The 18,046-nt window shown below is 34.2% G+C and overlaps 1 protein-coding gene across 2 annotated transcripts in view; it reads left to right on the top strand.

Moving 5' to 3' along the window:
• The window catches only part of TMTC2 (transmembrane O-mannosyltransferase targeting cadherins 2), a 255,856-nt gene extending 240,321 nt beyond the window's left edge, over positions 1-15,535 (top strand). For both annotated transcript variants that reach the window (XM_027451370.3, XM_072037090.1), the window contains exon 12: positions 12,627-15,535. In XM_027451370.3, coding sequence (XP_027307171.1) covers positions 12,627-12,806 — 180 coding nt within the window. In that variant the 3' untranslated portion in view covers positions 12,807-15,535. The remainder of the gene's footprint in view (positions 1-12,626) is intronic.
• The last annotated feature ends 2,511 nt before the right edge of the window (positions 15,536-18,046 follow it).

Below are 18,046 nucleotides of genomic sequence, written 5' to 3'. Positions count from 1 at the left end.
TATACATACTTATAAGTATTTTGTCTGCATGAGTTCTGAATGATTGAAGTGAAAATCTGTATGAGATTTTTCTGCTTACATTGGATTTCTGTAGCACCATTGACTTTTTTAAAGTTACTTCTCTGTTTCTCCCATGTGAGAGGTAAATTGGGGTCTGTAGTTCCCGGTTTCTTCAAGTAAAATTATGTAAACTACTATCAACTCATCTTAATGTAAAGTTTTTCAAACAGCAAGCTTGCATACCCAGAAATACCCCACAAAGTAAGCTAAAATCTCGTTGTCATGGTAATTTGGAGTACTTTTCATTTTTAGCTATGAAAATGTTTGCAGATTTCCCATAAATATTAGTCCTTATACAGTCTAATTATTGCCATAATATATTTTCTGAGTCATTCATCTTTGTGAACTGTAAAATATATAGACGTGCTTTTCTTTAACAAGGGAAAGAAGTGTTGGAAATAAGCAACTGTATATTAACTCCTCTTTTCTAATTTCATTAACCTTTACCAATTCATTAAGTCATCAAATACTCTTACCAAGAACTGTTGAAACAGTAATTTTGTGCTTAACATTTAATTTGAGAGAAATTCTGATGATTCATGTGCTATTCACTTAGGATCTAGGTTGTATAACGTTTTCAGTACATCTGGTGGCAGTCTCTTTTGCTGCTCAGAGCTGCTGGTAGTCTTTTCTTTGCAAACAAACAAACAAAAAAACACACCAGTGTTTTGTTTTATTCATGTATCTTCCATTGTAACCTCTGTTGCCCTCTGTACTCAAAATTATAATCTAACTAAGTGTACAACATGTAAAAAGACCATGTTACCACAAAAATTATGCAAGTTTATTATTAGTTCAGTAATGTTTTTCTGAAGTTAATCACCCAGGTGTTAAGGTATAGGCGGTGTTTTTTTTTCCAGGCAGCTACCTAGATGCATAACATTGTTCTTGAGATCATTGATCTCAAGGGATGATTGTAATTCTCAGTTGATAGGTTGTAAATTCTCCAAAGAGAAGAAGTTCTCATACCAAATAATACTTGAACCATTTTCTTGTCAAGACCCTGATTCAGAAGTTGTCTAGGTCTGTGCCTTAGTTAGCTTTAATGCTTTTCTCACATTTATAAAGCAAATTCTTTTTATGCTTTTATGTGCATTTTCATTATGCAAATATGGAGCCTTTTTCTGATATATAAATACATTTGGTTCACCATCAAAATTACTTGAAGAAAAAATGATGTGCAACAGCTACACCGGTCTCATGGAGGTCAAAGTAGTTTCATCTAGTGTTTCATCCACATCTTTCTCAACAAATAACTTTTCTATGGTTACTTTTCACTATGAGAATAACAGTGTAGTGATTGTGCTCATACTCAACCATGGCATTCATTTACAGAATAATTAAAAAAGTAGATTTGTGAGACTAACTAATAGGATGTCACAGCCTAGAATTGTAGGATTGATTTAAACAAAAGGATTCATCACATTTTGAGATGATGGGAGACAGTAGTTTGTAAAGATACAGTCTCTTTGCTGAAATTACGGAAGTGAAAATGGTACATCACAGATAGACCTGTGCACTTGATTGTGATTCACAGGCTTATAGTGATATAGCGGGGGGTACTATGCCGCCTTCATCAATTCCTGGAGAGAGCAAGATTGGCTTTGCCTTGTAAATGTAGCCCTCGGTGTCAATCAAAAATAAAGTGCAATGAAATATAGAACTCACAGCAGTAGATTAGCATTTCAGAAATTAAACCATCTGTTTGAACTCAATTAAAAGAGAATCCAGCAAGGTTTTTCCTAATAGAGTATTCTAGTGCTAATTCTGGAAACAATGCAATAAATTTATTATGCAATTAGAACCGATAAGGAACTGATTTTAATGCTCATTAAATAAACTCAGCAGTACTACATTCTCAGTAGGATGTTTTGCAATAAATAACTTCTTAATTTTCTTCCTAGTCTATAATTCTGATGTATCTCTTATTCTAGGAAGGATATTTAGTTGTGGGTTGCTTTATCCTATTTGGCTTATTTTCCCCGCAAGTTCTGGAGAACTCACGTTTCTGTTTCATGAGGTGGTTTTGATGCAACTGCTTTTGTTTTTTCCTCCTCATAGCATACATAAGTGATTGTCTAGGGAAAAATGCCCAACAATACGACTGTTTTGTGTCTGAGATTTGCCTGTGAACAATTTTGCAGACTGTCAGGAAGGAGACAGGTGGGAGTTTGCAACCTGATGTCATTTTCTTGTAATTTGTCATTAAAAGTAACTTCAATACCAGTCTGAATTTATTTTTCCCTGGAAAAGTTACAGTCGACATATCTGCTAAGAAGGCACAGTAAGGATGGGTAGCTTTTAGTTTCCCCCAAAGAATAGTCACTTTCTCTTGAGGCATTCTGGAGTACTGTACATTGATCAACTCTGCATGTTGTGTTTACATGGATTTTGTTTACCACAGTTAGTTTTACTGGAGAGCAAGTACACATTCAAGTGTACCTACCCTTTTGAAACATATCTTCCATCTAATGAACAGCTTTGTTACTAAGCTGAGGCAGTTTTACTAATTCTTCAGGTGCTCCAGTAAAGATTGTCTTCCTGTAACATTAAGTAACTTTAATATGACATTATGATTTGTAACGGTGCCAGTTGCCTCAGCGTCTGGCTACCTTAAACTTGTTGAAAATGATTGCAGCATGAAAGAAAATAGAAATCTTTTCCAATATAACAACAACAGTAAAAAAGAAAAAACTACAATAAAAAAAATAAATCCATATGAAGGTTTGTTGTATATCTCTTAGGTACCATAGGGTGAATGATTGATGTATTTATAGTGGAGCTATCTTGTGGAAGGTTACTGTGACCTGGTAGTTCTCTGCATTATTTCTTCACATTGTGACTGCTTTAAAATACTCTTATAATTATCTGATTTACTTTTATCATGTTTAAAAGATCAACACACAACCCTTCATTAATTCTCTTTGAACAAATCTGTTTAATAGTCACATTGATTGAGTTTCTTGCTAATTAATTCACCAGTTGGTTATTTTACTAATAACAGAGGAACGAAATACTTTCTGATGGCATTTCTCCTCCGCTCCAGTCTGTGAAGGACTTTCCCCGGGGCAGTTTGGAACAAGCAGCTGCTTTCATTGAGTAATATCTGACATTGAATTTCAGGGGCAGGCATTGAACTATGATTTCTAGGTGCTATTTCTGCAAATAGTTGTCCTCCTGTGCTTTAATAAATAAATACTTAAACATTTTTATAATAGGAATATATTATTTGCAGTGTTGTTTACATTTCTTAATGGAGTTCGAAGAATATGGAAAGCTTGTGTTCACTAAACAGCAGTTATTGGCATATGCATTATTAAGAGCAAACTTCCAGAGTAGTACGTGTAGGTCCACCACTGGTCTTTTTGATGTTACTTACAAAGCACTGCAAATATACATGTCATGGATTAGATATAGCAAATAAGGCTGCTTTCGCAGAAAGTAGCTCTATTTTTTAACAAGTCACAATCTTGTAAAAGCCTAGCAAGTGATTAGTTCCAGTGGTCTCACTATTAGCAATCAAAAGACCATATTTTAGAAACTATGGTCTTAAAATCTTTTAGCTACACGAATCAAAATTAAATCCTAGCGTTTACCCTGGAAGTTAATAATTTTAATATGTACTGTAGATTTAATTGCTAAATAGTATATAGGGAACAGCTGCAGGTTACTGGCTGACAAAAAGTAAGTCATGAATTCATATGAATTATATGGAACAGTGTAATTCAGGATTTTTGAAAGGACCTATAGTGTGTGCCTCTTTTCTCAGCTACTCTCATGTTCTTGTGGATAAAACTAAAGTCAAGACAGAGTGTGAGCAAATCCTTTTTGCTCTATGCAACAGGCATGAAAGGGATGGGAGCCAGATGAAGGGGAAAAAAGGGAAGCAAAAAGATATGCAACCTTGTTCATGAACATTTTTTCAGACTTTTTCAGTTCTGTCATCTGAGTAAAGAAAAACATAGTTCCGTGAGCAATACATCATCTCAAGAGTTTTTTTTGTTTTGTTTGCTTGTTTGTTTTTTAATTTATTTGCAAAGTTACAGAGTTCATTTTCATTTGTAAAATTGCCTTGGTAACATTTTGACGTGCTAAAGTTGCATTTACTTGAACAATTAGAAAATACCTTCATATACTGTTGATAAAACATGCTATCAACATTGTATCACTTCAAGAAATAGACTTCAATTGTACTTTCCTGCCAATGAAATTATTACTAGCAGACGAAAAACTTGGTCTTCTTTTTTTCCTTGTTGCCTTGGGAAAGTTAGTCAAAAGAAACCATTTCTACAAAGTTCATCCTAAAACGTGCTGCAATGCCTAACAACCTCCTTATACATGTTGTTTTTCTTTTCCTTTTTTTCCAGTTTTTGTAATGCTTTAATATAACACTTTAAAAAAAAAAAATTCTTTGAGCTGTCTTAATAGTAAATATGCCTGTTATAAGCCTTAAATAAATTTTTGAGATTCTCTTTCCTTGTGCTTAAAGCAGATCTATCAAGTTGCATATAATGGTTTATACTCTGTGTCTGAAAGCTTTACTTTATAATGGCAAATACCTAAATACTGAACGGCAAATACCTAAATACAAGCACTGAAAACATACAGCAATATTCATATTAATCAAGTTCTTAAGTGTTTAATTCAGCTGACTGCACTTGTCAGCCAAAGGTGCAAAGCCTTGTTTGACACAACATTTTATCCAAACATCTTGAGTCAAAATCGTGGAAAACTTGTGATTTTGAGATTCCTTTAATTAGGACTAAAGTAGAGCTTAATTAAATTTTCGAGGCCAGAAATGAGCTCCTTTTCCTTCTGAAATTTTGGTAGTTGGCTATTCTACTCAAAAATGGAAGTTATAATGCAATACTTCGTATGATTGTGAGAAGTATCTTGAAAAACTATGCAAAGTTCCCTGAGGACTGATGTATTTGATCAATATCTGGGCAAAATAGATGTATGATGCATTCATTCTCAGCAGTCATTTTTGTTTTCCAGTGACACTTTATTGGATTGAAAAAAATTTTTTTTTTTTTGTGAAGCTGGCATGAAAAAGTTGAACTTTTTTTTTTTTTTTTTCCCCGTAAAGCTGGCAGCATGCACAGAGATAGTGAAACCTAAAGCATTTTAGAGATCAGATGATCTCGACACTGGAGTGTTCCCTGAGGATTAGCCAGTTTAATTGTGTTAATAAGGACAACTATTCTAATCTGCCCTGCGTTTGTGCCACTGGGTAAAGTAAGGTATATTCTTTGTTTTAACACTTGGCATTTCTTTTAAATTAGCAGTGGTTTATCTGTCTTTAAACAGTAACACAAAGCTATCTATTTTTCTTTTTTCCTAGGTTTAGCAAGAAAGTACATGCAAAAGTACATATTTACTTACATATTTAACTCCATTTAAAAATACCTTTACTTTTCCTTAATAGGACAAATTTCTGTTACTGAAAGATTTTAAGCAATTTCTGTTTGTCAGTATGGTAGTACAGATGACATTTCTGTTCAGCGAGTTTCTGACTTGCTGAGAATAGACTTTCTAATTAGCACACAGGGTACTCGTGTGAGATAAGGTAAAGGAGTTGTTAAATGTTTTATGCCATAGCTGTGTATTAAAATGATCAAATTGCAGGCATCAGAGCACAGTTGGATTTCTATAAACAAAAATTAAGTCATCTGATGATTTTTTTTATGAAATCATACAGTGCTAGGAAAATTGGGTAAGATTATCATATTCCATACTGATGAGAACATTTATTCTGGAAAGCTACAAAGTATAATTAGAAACATTTTGAGGCCTGGACTTATTTATTTATTTATTTATTTATTTATTTTTAATATAACCATAATATTAAATACTCATAACGTATGTTCCTGTTTAGTTTTTATTACGGAAAAACAAGTATGTTATCCAAAAATGTCCATCGCTCTTTCTATATAAACTGAGAGAGATTACTAGGAGTTTTTTTAAGCATAAATCAAAGCAATGGATGCATGGCCATTGATAAAAAATCTAGATATACTGAAATTACAAATGTACATTTTCATGGGACTTTTAAAGCTGCCATGGTGATCTGCAACCTTTACCAGCTGTAACAAAGGCTTTTGTTAACCTGCCCATATATAAAATGGTATACTCTGAATTTATATAAAGGCCAATGGTAGGTAGCTTTTCAGCAACAAGATGCAACATACATCTCTATACACTTGTTTAGTTTTGGATAGCTATGTTTTTAAAACTTTGAGTATTCTATGGAATTTAATATGAAGAAAACATGGAGTGAAAAAATCTCCATTGGCTGCAGAAAATTGACGATAAAATGCCCCATATTGATGTGATAATTTGAGAAACAAACTAGACCAGCTGATGTTCCTCCTTGTGCCAAGTCTAGAACTCTTCTCCAACTCACAACTGTGGGTTTCCTTACTGATATTGATGACTAGGAAGGGGAGCAATCCTTCATTTTCCAGTTTGGGGTTTTAGGTATAAATATCTTGGAGCTTTTGATTTTAGACAGGAAAGTCTACAGTGTTCAAAAGCACACAAGACTAGATCCATACAGACAATTGCTTTATATTCTCTCATTGCACCAGGCACGTAAAAGCATCATCTGCTTTGAATGTCCAGATGAAAATGTCCAAATGTAAATATAAATAAAGATAGAAGAAGAACAACAAAACAAAAAAAAATATATGACCTAGCGTTTATGTAGTACCATCAGTTGGTAAGGTGACCAAGTGATGGTCTTTACTTTTGCCTTATTACCTTGGTACATTATTCTGACTTGAGGCTATTGCATAAATGTTATTCAACAGAAACTGTGCATTTTTCCTATCTGCTTTTTTTTGTGTATGTGTGCTTTGTTTTTTGATGTCCGTATTTTTTTCTTGAGGGTGTTCATCTTTTCATCTGGAGATTAATAACTTGCCACTTTGGTGAACTAAATATGACTAGAATATGAAATAAAGACTATATATTTAAAGGAATATCAGTAAATTACTAAGGCTGTTCTCTGTCAGAATTACTATCAATGTAATGCTATCAAACCCGATGACTAAATCCAAGGATCCACTTCCCTCTAGGGCCCAGGCTTGCTGTTAGATTTATGTAGCTATGTATGTTAGTTAACCTCACAGTAATTAGATTGGGATGCAGGCTCCCTTTACAGCAGAGATGTTTAGGTCCATTTCTGACTAATGCAACAGTAGAAACTGTGCTCTTCAGAATATTTACTCAAATTAGTACTTGCAGGGAGAATGTTTTTCTCTCCATTTCTCATCTTCGTTATTTAAGCTGAAAGCTGTTGTTGACACAGAAGCATTTTTGCAGAAATTGTTCACGGGCAAACTTGCAATTAAGTGTGCACTTAACTGTCGTAAAGGAGGAGTTGCATAGCATTCTTCCATTTTACGAGAGAGTTTGTAAAGAAGCTGTTGTTTTTATTTTACAATAGAACTGAGTGCTTTGCAGTCTGGGCTGATGATGCAGGAAATCTCCCTCAACTATGAATTTTATGCTTTTTCATTCTCTTTGATCCATAACATTTTGCCATACATTCTGTCACCTTCTTCCAGAATGCTTTTTCCACTAAGTTATCTGTTCTTAGACTATTTACTATTGTCATCTCAGACAGCTTACTGGAGATAGGTGTTTTAGTTGTGATTTATGTGCTGTTTGGAACAAAATACCAGAGGGAGCATATGCAAACTGCAGTTCTTAAGAGATAAAGCAGCATAGAGAACCAGGTAGAAAACATGAATCTCTGGAAGCAATAACTGGCACTTGGCTTGTCTGGCAACAGTAGCTCACTCCTATGAAAAGGTCTACTTCTATGTGTAACTCTGTCTCTATAATTTTATAGTAGAGAGTAAGATCCAGTTGGCAACCACTATCTATATACCTCTCCCCTTCCTCTCCTTTCCCCCACACACTTTAGAATAGTATGCTTACATCTTGGGCAACCCTTAGGTCATGGTTTTTACTTGGATGTTTTGAGGTCTGTCAAAAGTGCCACCCATTAAATTATTCTGTTTTTCACAGTTATCTTTAGCAATAAAAAAATATGTTGACATTTTGATTGCTTCAGAAAATACTATGTTGTGCTACAGCAATAACACCAGTAATGAAAGTTCAAGTAAAAACTCTTGCCATCACTGTAACAGGATAAAAAAGGTATTACAACACATTGTGACATGGCCACAATGAATGAAACAGTCCACCATACTTTGCTTTCATACATAGTGATCCATTCTACAACTAATACTGTGCTGCTTCACTACTCAGCCATTATTGTATCACCTATGTATCTTCACTTATCAAAGAGAAATATCTTAATTCTTCTTTTCACGCAAAAGTGCTGGAATTAAATGTTCATGTGACAAAGTGTCTTTAAGTATAAACTTTACTCAACAAGAACATTTAAGAGAATAAGGGTCCTTAATTGCACTGTTAAAACAAAACACTTAACCTGTGTATTTCTGATGGGTTGGCCATGCTGATTACAGTTTTCATTAAAGAGTCCTGGGTTTGTTTTGAAACATCTACAAGATCGTGTACTACAGTAATTCACTAAGAGCAAGAGGAATGTTGGCAACATCTTTTCAGTGACCTTATAAAATGGCTAAGTGAGAAATAGCTTGCAGTTTTTATTCTACTGGAGTATAAGCTGGCATGGTTTTCATTAAAATTACCTGAGCAGCAACAAAATGTATTTCCATTTCAGAATCTGTCACTGTGGCTTCCGTGGTGTCAAGCAAAGAAGGTCATTTTAAGCATAACTTTGGGGAAAAGAATTTCAGATTTCAGTGCTTGTGTTTGGGCTGTTCTTTGGTCATAGTTGCCACGCAAAAGCTGTTTTTGAGCTAGACTCTGTTTCTGTATTTGTTTTTCTCTCCATAAATTCTTAGGCATATATAGGAGTAGACTTCTTTTTGGGAGTGTTGTTCTGATATGACATTAGGCATACATGGAGCCAGAGATTATGAACAAGATACTAGTTCATCAACTGTGTTGGAAAGATTCTTTGTGGTGGTGGGTCCAATATGGTACTTGGTTACATTAGTGTAATCCTGAAGTACTACACAGATTATTTTGAATTATTTGGGGATTCCAAATGCATTTTAGAAAATAATTTAATTCATGTTATTTTATTTTATTTTGTTTTATTTTATTTTATTTTATTGGTGGTATGGAGAAAGTTTGAAAGAACTGTCATCAACGTAAACCAAAAACACTTCAGGCAACTGAGTTCATGCCTTTTGTTATTTTGTTATTCATTACTTACACTGTCATTCCTTTCCCCATCACCCCCCTGGCATGTCCCCCAAAAACACACTAAGGAAACAAGCACACCACAACAAAAATGCTAATAAAGAGAATAATTTCCAATAAACCATAAAAGATAGCATTTATAACCAGCTTTTCTGATGTAAAGCATCTGTCTCCAAAAGGAAATGAAAGAAGGCCTGTTCCTCCTTTCAAGTCTCTGAAGTAGTAGGTGGTGTCATTTGTTATACAGTGCTACAAGTCCCCAGTTATTGCACTGGTAGCTGCTGGCTGCCTTTGTTCACGTACTGAAAAGTTTCATCAGCTGTCTTTAATAAAAGAAAATACATGTGAAGAAAAACTATAGCAAATGTCTTTTGCTTTCTATCCTCAGACCATCATTTACAGCTATCAAGGAGTGATGACGCTGATGTGTAATCCTTCAGTCGCCCAAAATTCTTGTGACTGTTACAATATGCCATAGGTACTAGGATGGCTGATGCCCAAAAAAGTCAAGGAGCAGTCTTTCAGCTATCCTGTGGACTTCCTCCTCCGAAACATAAAGGAGCTGGTGTGAACTTGTAGGATTACTTGAAATGAATTTTCACTGCAATGGATACATTTTCCTAGAGCATTAATGGCCTAAAATTTGCTGTCTCCAGAAAGTCAGGAATAATAAGTATAAGTTGAAAAATTTCACATTTAGTTAAAAAGTTTATTTTTTTTTCTATATAATTTTGTTGCTTGCTCTAGTGAAATGATGTATTGATTTAAAGACATGATGGCAGAAGAGTTCTCTTAGCTAGGTGTACAGTCTTAAATATATGACTTTCTTTAGAGTACTTGACTAGTACCACACACATACAATATCTTCAGGGATGTGCGAAGGAAGTGGAGAGGAGTTCTGGAATCCATATTAGAAAACTATGTTACTTCTCACACAATAAGTTTATGAATGTTATAAAATTAGAAATGAGCATATTTTAATGTATCTTATTTAATACAAGTTTTTCTAGGTTTAAGTTTTTTAGTTCTTATCCTGTTGTAATCTTTGTCTAGCTACATACATCTGCACAGAATTATATTTTGAGAGAGAACATAGTACTATGTCAATGACTGAACTCTTGAAAAAAGCTGTTTGATTCACAAACTCTAGTCAGACAGATGACTAATAAATTAGCGAGTATGGACCATCCTACTTATGCTAATGTACAGAAAATTCTCTCAAAAAAATCTCCTATCTAAAATTAAACTAATAAAAATGTTGATATTTAGACAGCCATCCATTTGCAGTGAAGCTGTTTGCCTATCATTCTTCACTTGCATCATTTCAATTAGCACTCAGAACTTCTGTAATTAAGGAGTATATTATTCCATTATAAAATAGTGTGTACTACTGACACCGCTATGGGGAAACTATGGTAATGTGGCTGCTGGTATGTGTTGTCTGTAGCAAAGATTACATTTCAAGGGCTTACTTTTCCTTCTTTATGTGGAATATGACTGAAGAAGAAAGTTTGGAGAGTATTTAACTCAGAAATTCTTCATAAAATCCATCTGGGGATTTTGGGTTTTGCTTTTTGTTTTGTTTTGTTTTGTTTTGTTTTGTTCTGTTTTATAGTAGAAGGCAGTATCTGAGTTGGGGTGAGGGCAGGGAGTTAATCTGTCAGAGTTAAGCAAGAAAAGTTAAATCTAAAACTAACATCTTCATATTTGATTGCATTAGCATTATGAGGTTTACAATAGGGAGGGTTGAACTCATTTTATTTTGCCTAATTCTGAAACTCCAGAAACCATGTGTTCTGAAAAATTGTTGCATTGCTTATCAGTTTTTAAGATTTATATCTTAATAGGTGAAAAGAAGCAGGAAGAAAGGTGAAAAAATATGAAATATCCATAGAACATAAAAGTAAAGTATTTTCTGAGCACATTTCCACTGCAAAATTTAGGTTTGGGGCATGAGTTACATTTTTTTGTGTGTTTTTTTTTTGTTTTGTTTTGTTTTTTTTTCGAAGCTTGAATAAGAAGAATAAGAATTTAATTTGCTAGTGGATAGGTTTGGAACATAGGTAAGTCTTCTTCATCCGGACAACTTCCCATTACCACATTAGTCTGGAAGATTATCCCTAGTGAATATGTCATTGGCCTTCTACCTACCATATTTTCCTGAAGTTATTTTCACTGAAGGAATTGTAGAGCATTTCTCAACTTACTCCTAATAGTCTAAAGCTGATTTTGTATGTGGCTTCACGTTTTGAGTACTGCAATTTGATCAGAAAACTGGTGAGTGCTGTCTTATCCTCTGAGGCAAAGCTGTGTGACTTTGAAAGTGAGTGCTCCTGAAGTTCATCGGAAATGATAGTGACCAGAGAAGGGGGGCAATAGGGAATTTTGTCTAGTATCCTTTTTCCCCTTTTTCTTTGAAATGCAAGGTACTGGTTTGGCAAATACTTTGCTCTCGCTAGCATGTGAAGACCTTATGTACTTGCAAAAAGGAAGGTTAGACTGCTGTCTTCAGCTTCATAAATCTGCTTTCTCTGCCCTTGTAATGTTTGTTAGCTCTAGTAACTAGTCATGTTCAATTATCATGTAAAACCTTTTATTTCATGGTGGAATAATCTTAGGATTTAAAAATTAAAACAAGGAGCATTTTGTCTTAGCTAAAGATGCAATATTTGTTAGTAATGTAAGGAGCTTTCTCATAGATTTGCTATAAATGTTTCAAATATTTGTTATTAAAATAGTGTTTCCACCATGTTAATTTTATTCAATCATTCATAAAGGAATAATTGCCACAGCCTAAATCTAAATGGATATCCTAGGACTCCTGAATAACCTTAGAATCTGAGAACAGATTGTATTTTCTACTAGTTATAATTAAGAAAGAGAAGGGATGAGTTCCAGTGTGTTAACTGTTCCCACCAATTATAAACTCTTTATTGGCAATGAGTTAAATTAAAATTAAATTCCTGTCTTTAATCCACCCTTGGACTACTTTAATTTTCTCTTGGAAACTGTGCTATGCTGACATTACCACATGTAAAGCTTTATGAGGTCTGTGTTTTCTCATTAAAGAAAGAAGTCTATGTCTGTAGACACCAGGGCTTTATCTGTTTAAAGCACAAAGTACATAGCAGCTGTTCAGAAACTTTTTCTTGTTATCTCTATTTGCTTAAATTGCTAAATTGCTTCCATGAAAAGTCTGCAAACATAAGGGAATAATTTAAGTCGAAGAAGATTGTCTGAAAAGAAAATTGAAAATATTCTTAATATTTCTCTTTCCTTTTTTTTTTTTTTTGTACCAGTATCCAGCTGCCTTAATGAATCTTGGAGCCATTCTTCATCTGAATGGTAAACTGAAAGAGGCTGAAGAAAACTACCTCCTTGCTCTTCAACTTAAACCTGATGATGTCATCACTCAGTCCAATCTTCGCAAATTGTGGAATATCATGGAGAAACAAGGTTTAAAGACAGCCAAGACATGATACAGAAAACTCTGAACTTTTTTTTTGTGTCTTAAATTGATTAAAAACCCAAACTAGAACTTCCATACAGCTGTCTGATCAGAGAACTCATTGGACTTGACTGCAAGGATCAGAGATCTTGATTGATTGCTGCTAGGAGAAGCTATTCTGCTTTTTTTTTTTTTTTTTTTTTTGCTAGATAAAAAGGGAGACTGAGATATTCATGAAGGACTTCAGTGTTAGCCCACAAAAAGATTTAGAACCATAGCAGTCAAAAGAGAGTGTCTTGGCATATTTGATAAATCATTGCAAATCCCACATTGCTTACTACTCTGTGGGTACTTGAAATGTATACTGTCATAGAAATACTAAAGGAAATTTGTACAGTATACACTAAACCATATGGGAATAAAAGTGGTAATAATAGGTTAAAGTATTTTGCTGATACTCATTAAAATGCCTACTAAATCCAGTGTGTTTGCAGTTTGTCTTAATGCTGCTGTATCTCACTTTAAGACCACTTAATTCATAGTTTATATGGCCAATTATTTTTTTTAAAACCTGTCACTTGTGTTTAGATGGCACAGTCATAATTGTTTAGTGAGAATATATATGTTATTTCAATTTATTAAAAAAAATGTTGCAGTTCTTCTGAGATGCACAGTCAGATGGCAGTGGGCTAGACAGAATGAGCAAGGAATTACCCAAATTCTATCATATTCTATCTACAAATCATATGTGTATGCAGAAGCTAAAAACAAACAAAAAGTCCAAAGGTGTGATTTGTCCTGACTTAGCAATATGAGTGAGACTGATATACTGATATTTGCCATGGTATTGAATATGGTCAGAATGTCATCTTAAGAAAAAGAAAAAAAAAAAAAAGATAAAAATGTTTGAATCTTTCTACATTGTCAGATAAGATTGACTTTAAACTAGATTCTGCATCCAATATTTTTGCAATAATTCAGCCAAGTGAGATTTGAAAATATTACTGCTTGTGTATGCTGCAGAGACTTCATGATTAACTCGGAGAGAAGGGAATGTAATAATACATTGTTGAGGCTAGAAAATAGGGACTGGATTAGATTATGTGTAGAATAGCACACGTAGGTCAAGAGAAATGTGAAACAGTGGTTGCCAGTTACTTTTCACAGTGGTGGTGTTTTAAAAACATATTACCTATTCACAGTCTAACCAAATACTATAATTCTGTGTGTATTCTGACATGTGCTAGCAGCAGAGCTGTCAAATATCTAAGTATGCTTCTGGTGAGGTTCAGTTAATTTCTGGTTCAGAATGATTTGGCCTAGTTACTGTTTTATTCTTCAGTTTATAAGTGTAAAAATAATTTATTTTAAATTGCAGTGTATTGAAACTTTTGCAAGATTTTTTTTTTCCTTCAGGCCATTTGTTAACTGCTTTCTTTCTTTGGAATAAGTATTATTGCTTATAAGAAAATGTACCATTTCATTTAATGACCTGTTGGTATCTGCTTCAATGTTCATTTCATAAAGGTAGATGTAATGTTAAAGTGGTAGAGCACCTTGAACTGAAGCTTCTTCAGGATCTTCTGCTAAAAGCTCTTTATTGAGAAAGTTTTGTTGTTGGTGGTGTTTTTTTAACTGTTGAGCACCATTCCAACAAAACCGTAGAAAAAAATACTTTGCTATATTTATTTATTTATTACTTGACTGCAGCAATGTTACCTGCCATTAACACAGTAGTCTTTGAGTATTACTATTTCTTTTATTTTGTTTTCCTTGCATTTTTTTTGTGGTTAATATGCGTACCTAATGGAAAAGGGGACACTTGAGTTACTCTTCTTGATAATTTTCCACTTAAGCTTGGATATAAATCTGTGTTGAAATAGACTGGGGAGTAGCTGTTTCAAAGTCCGTGTAGTAAGAAAATATAGTAGTGTGTGTTTCCTTTTCTTTCCTCTTGCTCACTAAAATATCATATTGCTAAATTCACAACTGGCCTACCAGAAGGGCCAGAGGGGCAAGATTGTTTGGTTTTGTGGAATGTGTAAAATTTTTCTCAAATAATGTTTTGGCTGGAAAAGCAAAATTGAAGGGTCAAAAGTTGAATTTCTACTTTATCATTGAAACTAGTGGTAGAACACAATAGTAGCTGAACTTATTATTCTCCTTTACTGTTTTTCTGGAAAAAATATAGAAATAAATCAGATAGAACATGTGACTGAACCCAGTGTAAAACTGTGGTATCTTGTAGCTTAATTTGCTCAACAGCCATCAAACTTCAGTGGCTTCTAGGTCTTAACCATTCATTTACTATGTTATCTTTCCTTCAATTTGTACTCATTCTTGTTTAGTAACTTGTATTCATTGCACACAAGAGGGAAGGGGGGGCACTCAACTGATGCAGTATCATGCTTGTGTTTTTGCTTGTTTCTAAATTTGCTAGTGTAAATTTAACAAGAATGTCCCTGAATACATTTTTAAGTATAGGTCTGGGCTTGATAACTTTCTTCTTTTGGGATAAATTTGAAACATGTCTAGAATATGTCTCTCTGCTCAGGGATTTATGGTGGATTATTGCAGACAGTGCTAAAAAATAGAAGAGCACAAGACAAGTTTACTAAATTAAAATTTTATTTTTTGAAAAACTGTTATTTGTATAAATTATCAGATTTGTAGGCTTTCCTTTTTTTGTAGAAATAATTGTTTATGTGCCAGATAAGAGAATTTCAATTTTGTTTTCAATAATAAAGCATTGATAACTAATACATTGTGCATTCCTTTATCTGTTACTGTAGCAACTCTTTTTTTAATTCTTATTCTAATTTAGTGAGTTAGGCATGAGAGAGCTATATAGCTTAAACAAAGTAAAAATCTATTGTAGCTGGTTTTTTTTCTATATTCTATTACAATTATTATTAATTTGATATTTTCAAAAAGGTTCGCTGGAAGCATTTTTGAATATATCTACTTATAAATCTAGCCAAAAGCATATGGTAACTGTTAAATTTGAATGCTCTTTCTAAACTGTATGGGAATTAAAGCTAGTGAATAAGCTCTACTTAAAATTTGTTTTTATATTGACATACAAATATGACCTCAGTAAAAATGCTTCTAGAATGTATAATTGGCTACAGAAACTGGGAAGAAGAGTTGGCTTTACATGCATGGCCTTTTTAGTGTTTGAGATCACCTTTCTCTGATGTTGTAGTGTTATACGAACAATTTTAAATCTACTGCTGCTTTTACACAGGAGATGTTATGAAGTGATGCGTTTCTCTGACTTTTTTGTTTTTAATCCCCTTTCATCTTTTATGCACAGAGTCTGTCTAGTTAAACGGAACTAACACTGATGTTCTGCTACCTACCTAGGTCTGTTGCATTCAGGTCTTATGCATCGATGCTCTACAATTGAAAAACGTTGATGGTCATGAGTAGAGCATTAGAGAGACTTTGGGTCTATGACTTCCAAATTTAATTGTCATGCCTGATTTTTATTAAAGGTCAAGCCTTGCTTTCAGACATGGTCATTCCCTGCCTAAGTAGGTTTTGATGAAATGGCATATGATGTATGCAGAGTATGCAAAGAATAATCTGATCTGTGTCACTCCTTTCTCATAGAACCAGTCTAAAAATGTGCCTGAGATCCCTCTTTGCAATCTTATCCCTAAATCTTTCTCTGTGAGATAATGTTCTGTCTGCCTGTTCTCCCAAAAGTCATGCTTTTCATGTAGCAGATATTTGATAGCATTTCCATTTCTGAGGGAGGCACACAGCAGCTCCACGCAGGGGTAATTCAGTAGGAAGGATGAGGTGGCTTTTTAAATCTGGTGTGTTATACAGACCTATCTGATCTTGCTCACTGCAGCTGGCACAGATAGCTGCATTACTTCTAGGGTTTGAGCTACTATAACGGTAAGCCAGTAAATTATTCCACATGAATATGCCAGTTCATTTGGATCTGGCTTGGTACTCTTAACATGGCTCATGGTGTAAGCGTTCCCATAGCAGCTTTGACCACCAGAGGTGGATGCAGGTGGCAGGAGAGAATCTGTCTCCAGTTCAGGTGTGAGAACAGTCACTGATGGCTGAACTACTCTTTATTTTACTGCATCCCTAATGGTTGCAAGGGAGAGATTTCAGTGGGAAAATCTAAAGTGATTTAGAAAGAAATTGCAGGAACTCTGAAGAGAATTCCATGTAACCAGTTATCTTTTTGAAATTTGGTTTTCTGGTCCTTTTAAATTAAGATTGAGACCCCCATTCAGATGTTGTGCAGGTTCCCTCAGGTGGGTTGGCCCTGCAGTTTGAAAAACCCTCCCTTGCTTCACATAGATATTGAATGCTTAATCTCTTTGAAGTTCACTAGTGTAACATTTGAAGAATGAGTTTTAAAGAACAGAATATATAACATGTTATGTACAGGGGTGGGGTAGGAAGTGTCAGGGAGGTGATGCAAACATTTATATGGAAATCGGTAAGAATTTTAGAGGACAGATTTTATTCCAACAACAAAGAGAGAGCCTCTAGATCAATGTATAACAGGATAAACTAAAGGAAAGGGTATGCATCAGTGGGGGGAAAATTAATAATAAGTCAAAACCAAACATTACCAACCAGAAATACTGACCTCAGAAAGAAGAAGATGCAACAGACTTGAGGACATACCAACACATATTCAACATGAAAGACGGAATGCACACTTGAAGATATGCCACTTGGTTAGAAAACCTTTATTGATTCATATTTGTTCAAAGTTCAAATTGTTGTTCCTCCCTTTCCCTTCTGTTTCTTTTCTTATCAAATTAACCCTGTCATGGTGCACTGGCTGTTTGATAGTATCACTGTTGTAGACTCAGACAGCTTTGGAGGTTGCATATGAGGAAGCATTTCATAAGGGCAGAAACATCAGAGTGGACCTTCTAGAAAGGTATAAGGTAAATCAGATTAAATCTCTCATGCTTGCTAAATACTCATTTATTTTGAATCATGTTTCAGCAACATACTTAAATTATTGAGCTTGCAGCTATTTGTGCAAGGTTTGAAGATTATTTTTGTTGTTTATACTAATTTCTGTCAGTGTGCATTTGAGCACATTTATATTTAAAAAAGATTTAAGATTTCCTTAAGATTTCTTTTTGAAGAAGCAGGTGTGTACACTATTTACAGTGAGAACAGGTTTTTTTTTAGTTGATAGAACTTGAGCATAATCCTATGTTTCTTTGCATCACCACTCCCTTAGCTGCTGACATTCTATTTTTAGACTGATATTTTTGC

The sequence above is a fragment of the Anas platyrhynchos genome, chromosome 1, assembly GCF_047663525.1.
Source record: "Anas platyrhynchos isolate ZD024472 breed Pekin duck chromosome 1, IASCAAS_PekinDuck_T2T, whole genome shotgun sequence".
In the NCBI taxonomy this organism is placed as follows: domain Eukaryota; kingdom Metazoa; phylum Chordata; class Aves; order Anseriformes; family Anatidae; genus Anas; species Anas platyrhynchos.
The sequence above is the reverse complement of the archived record's forward strand: the minus strand, read 5'-3'. Positions and strand labels throughout refer to the sequence as shown.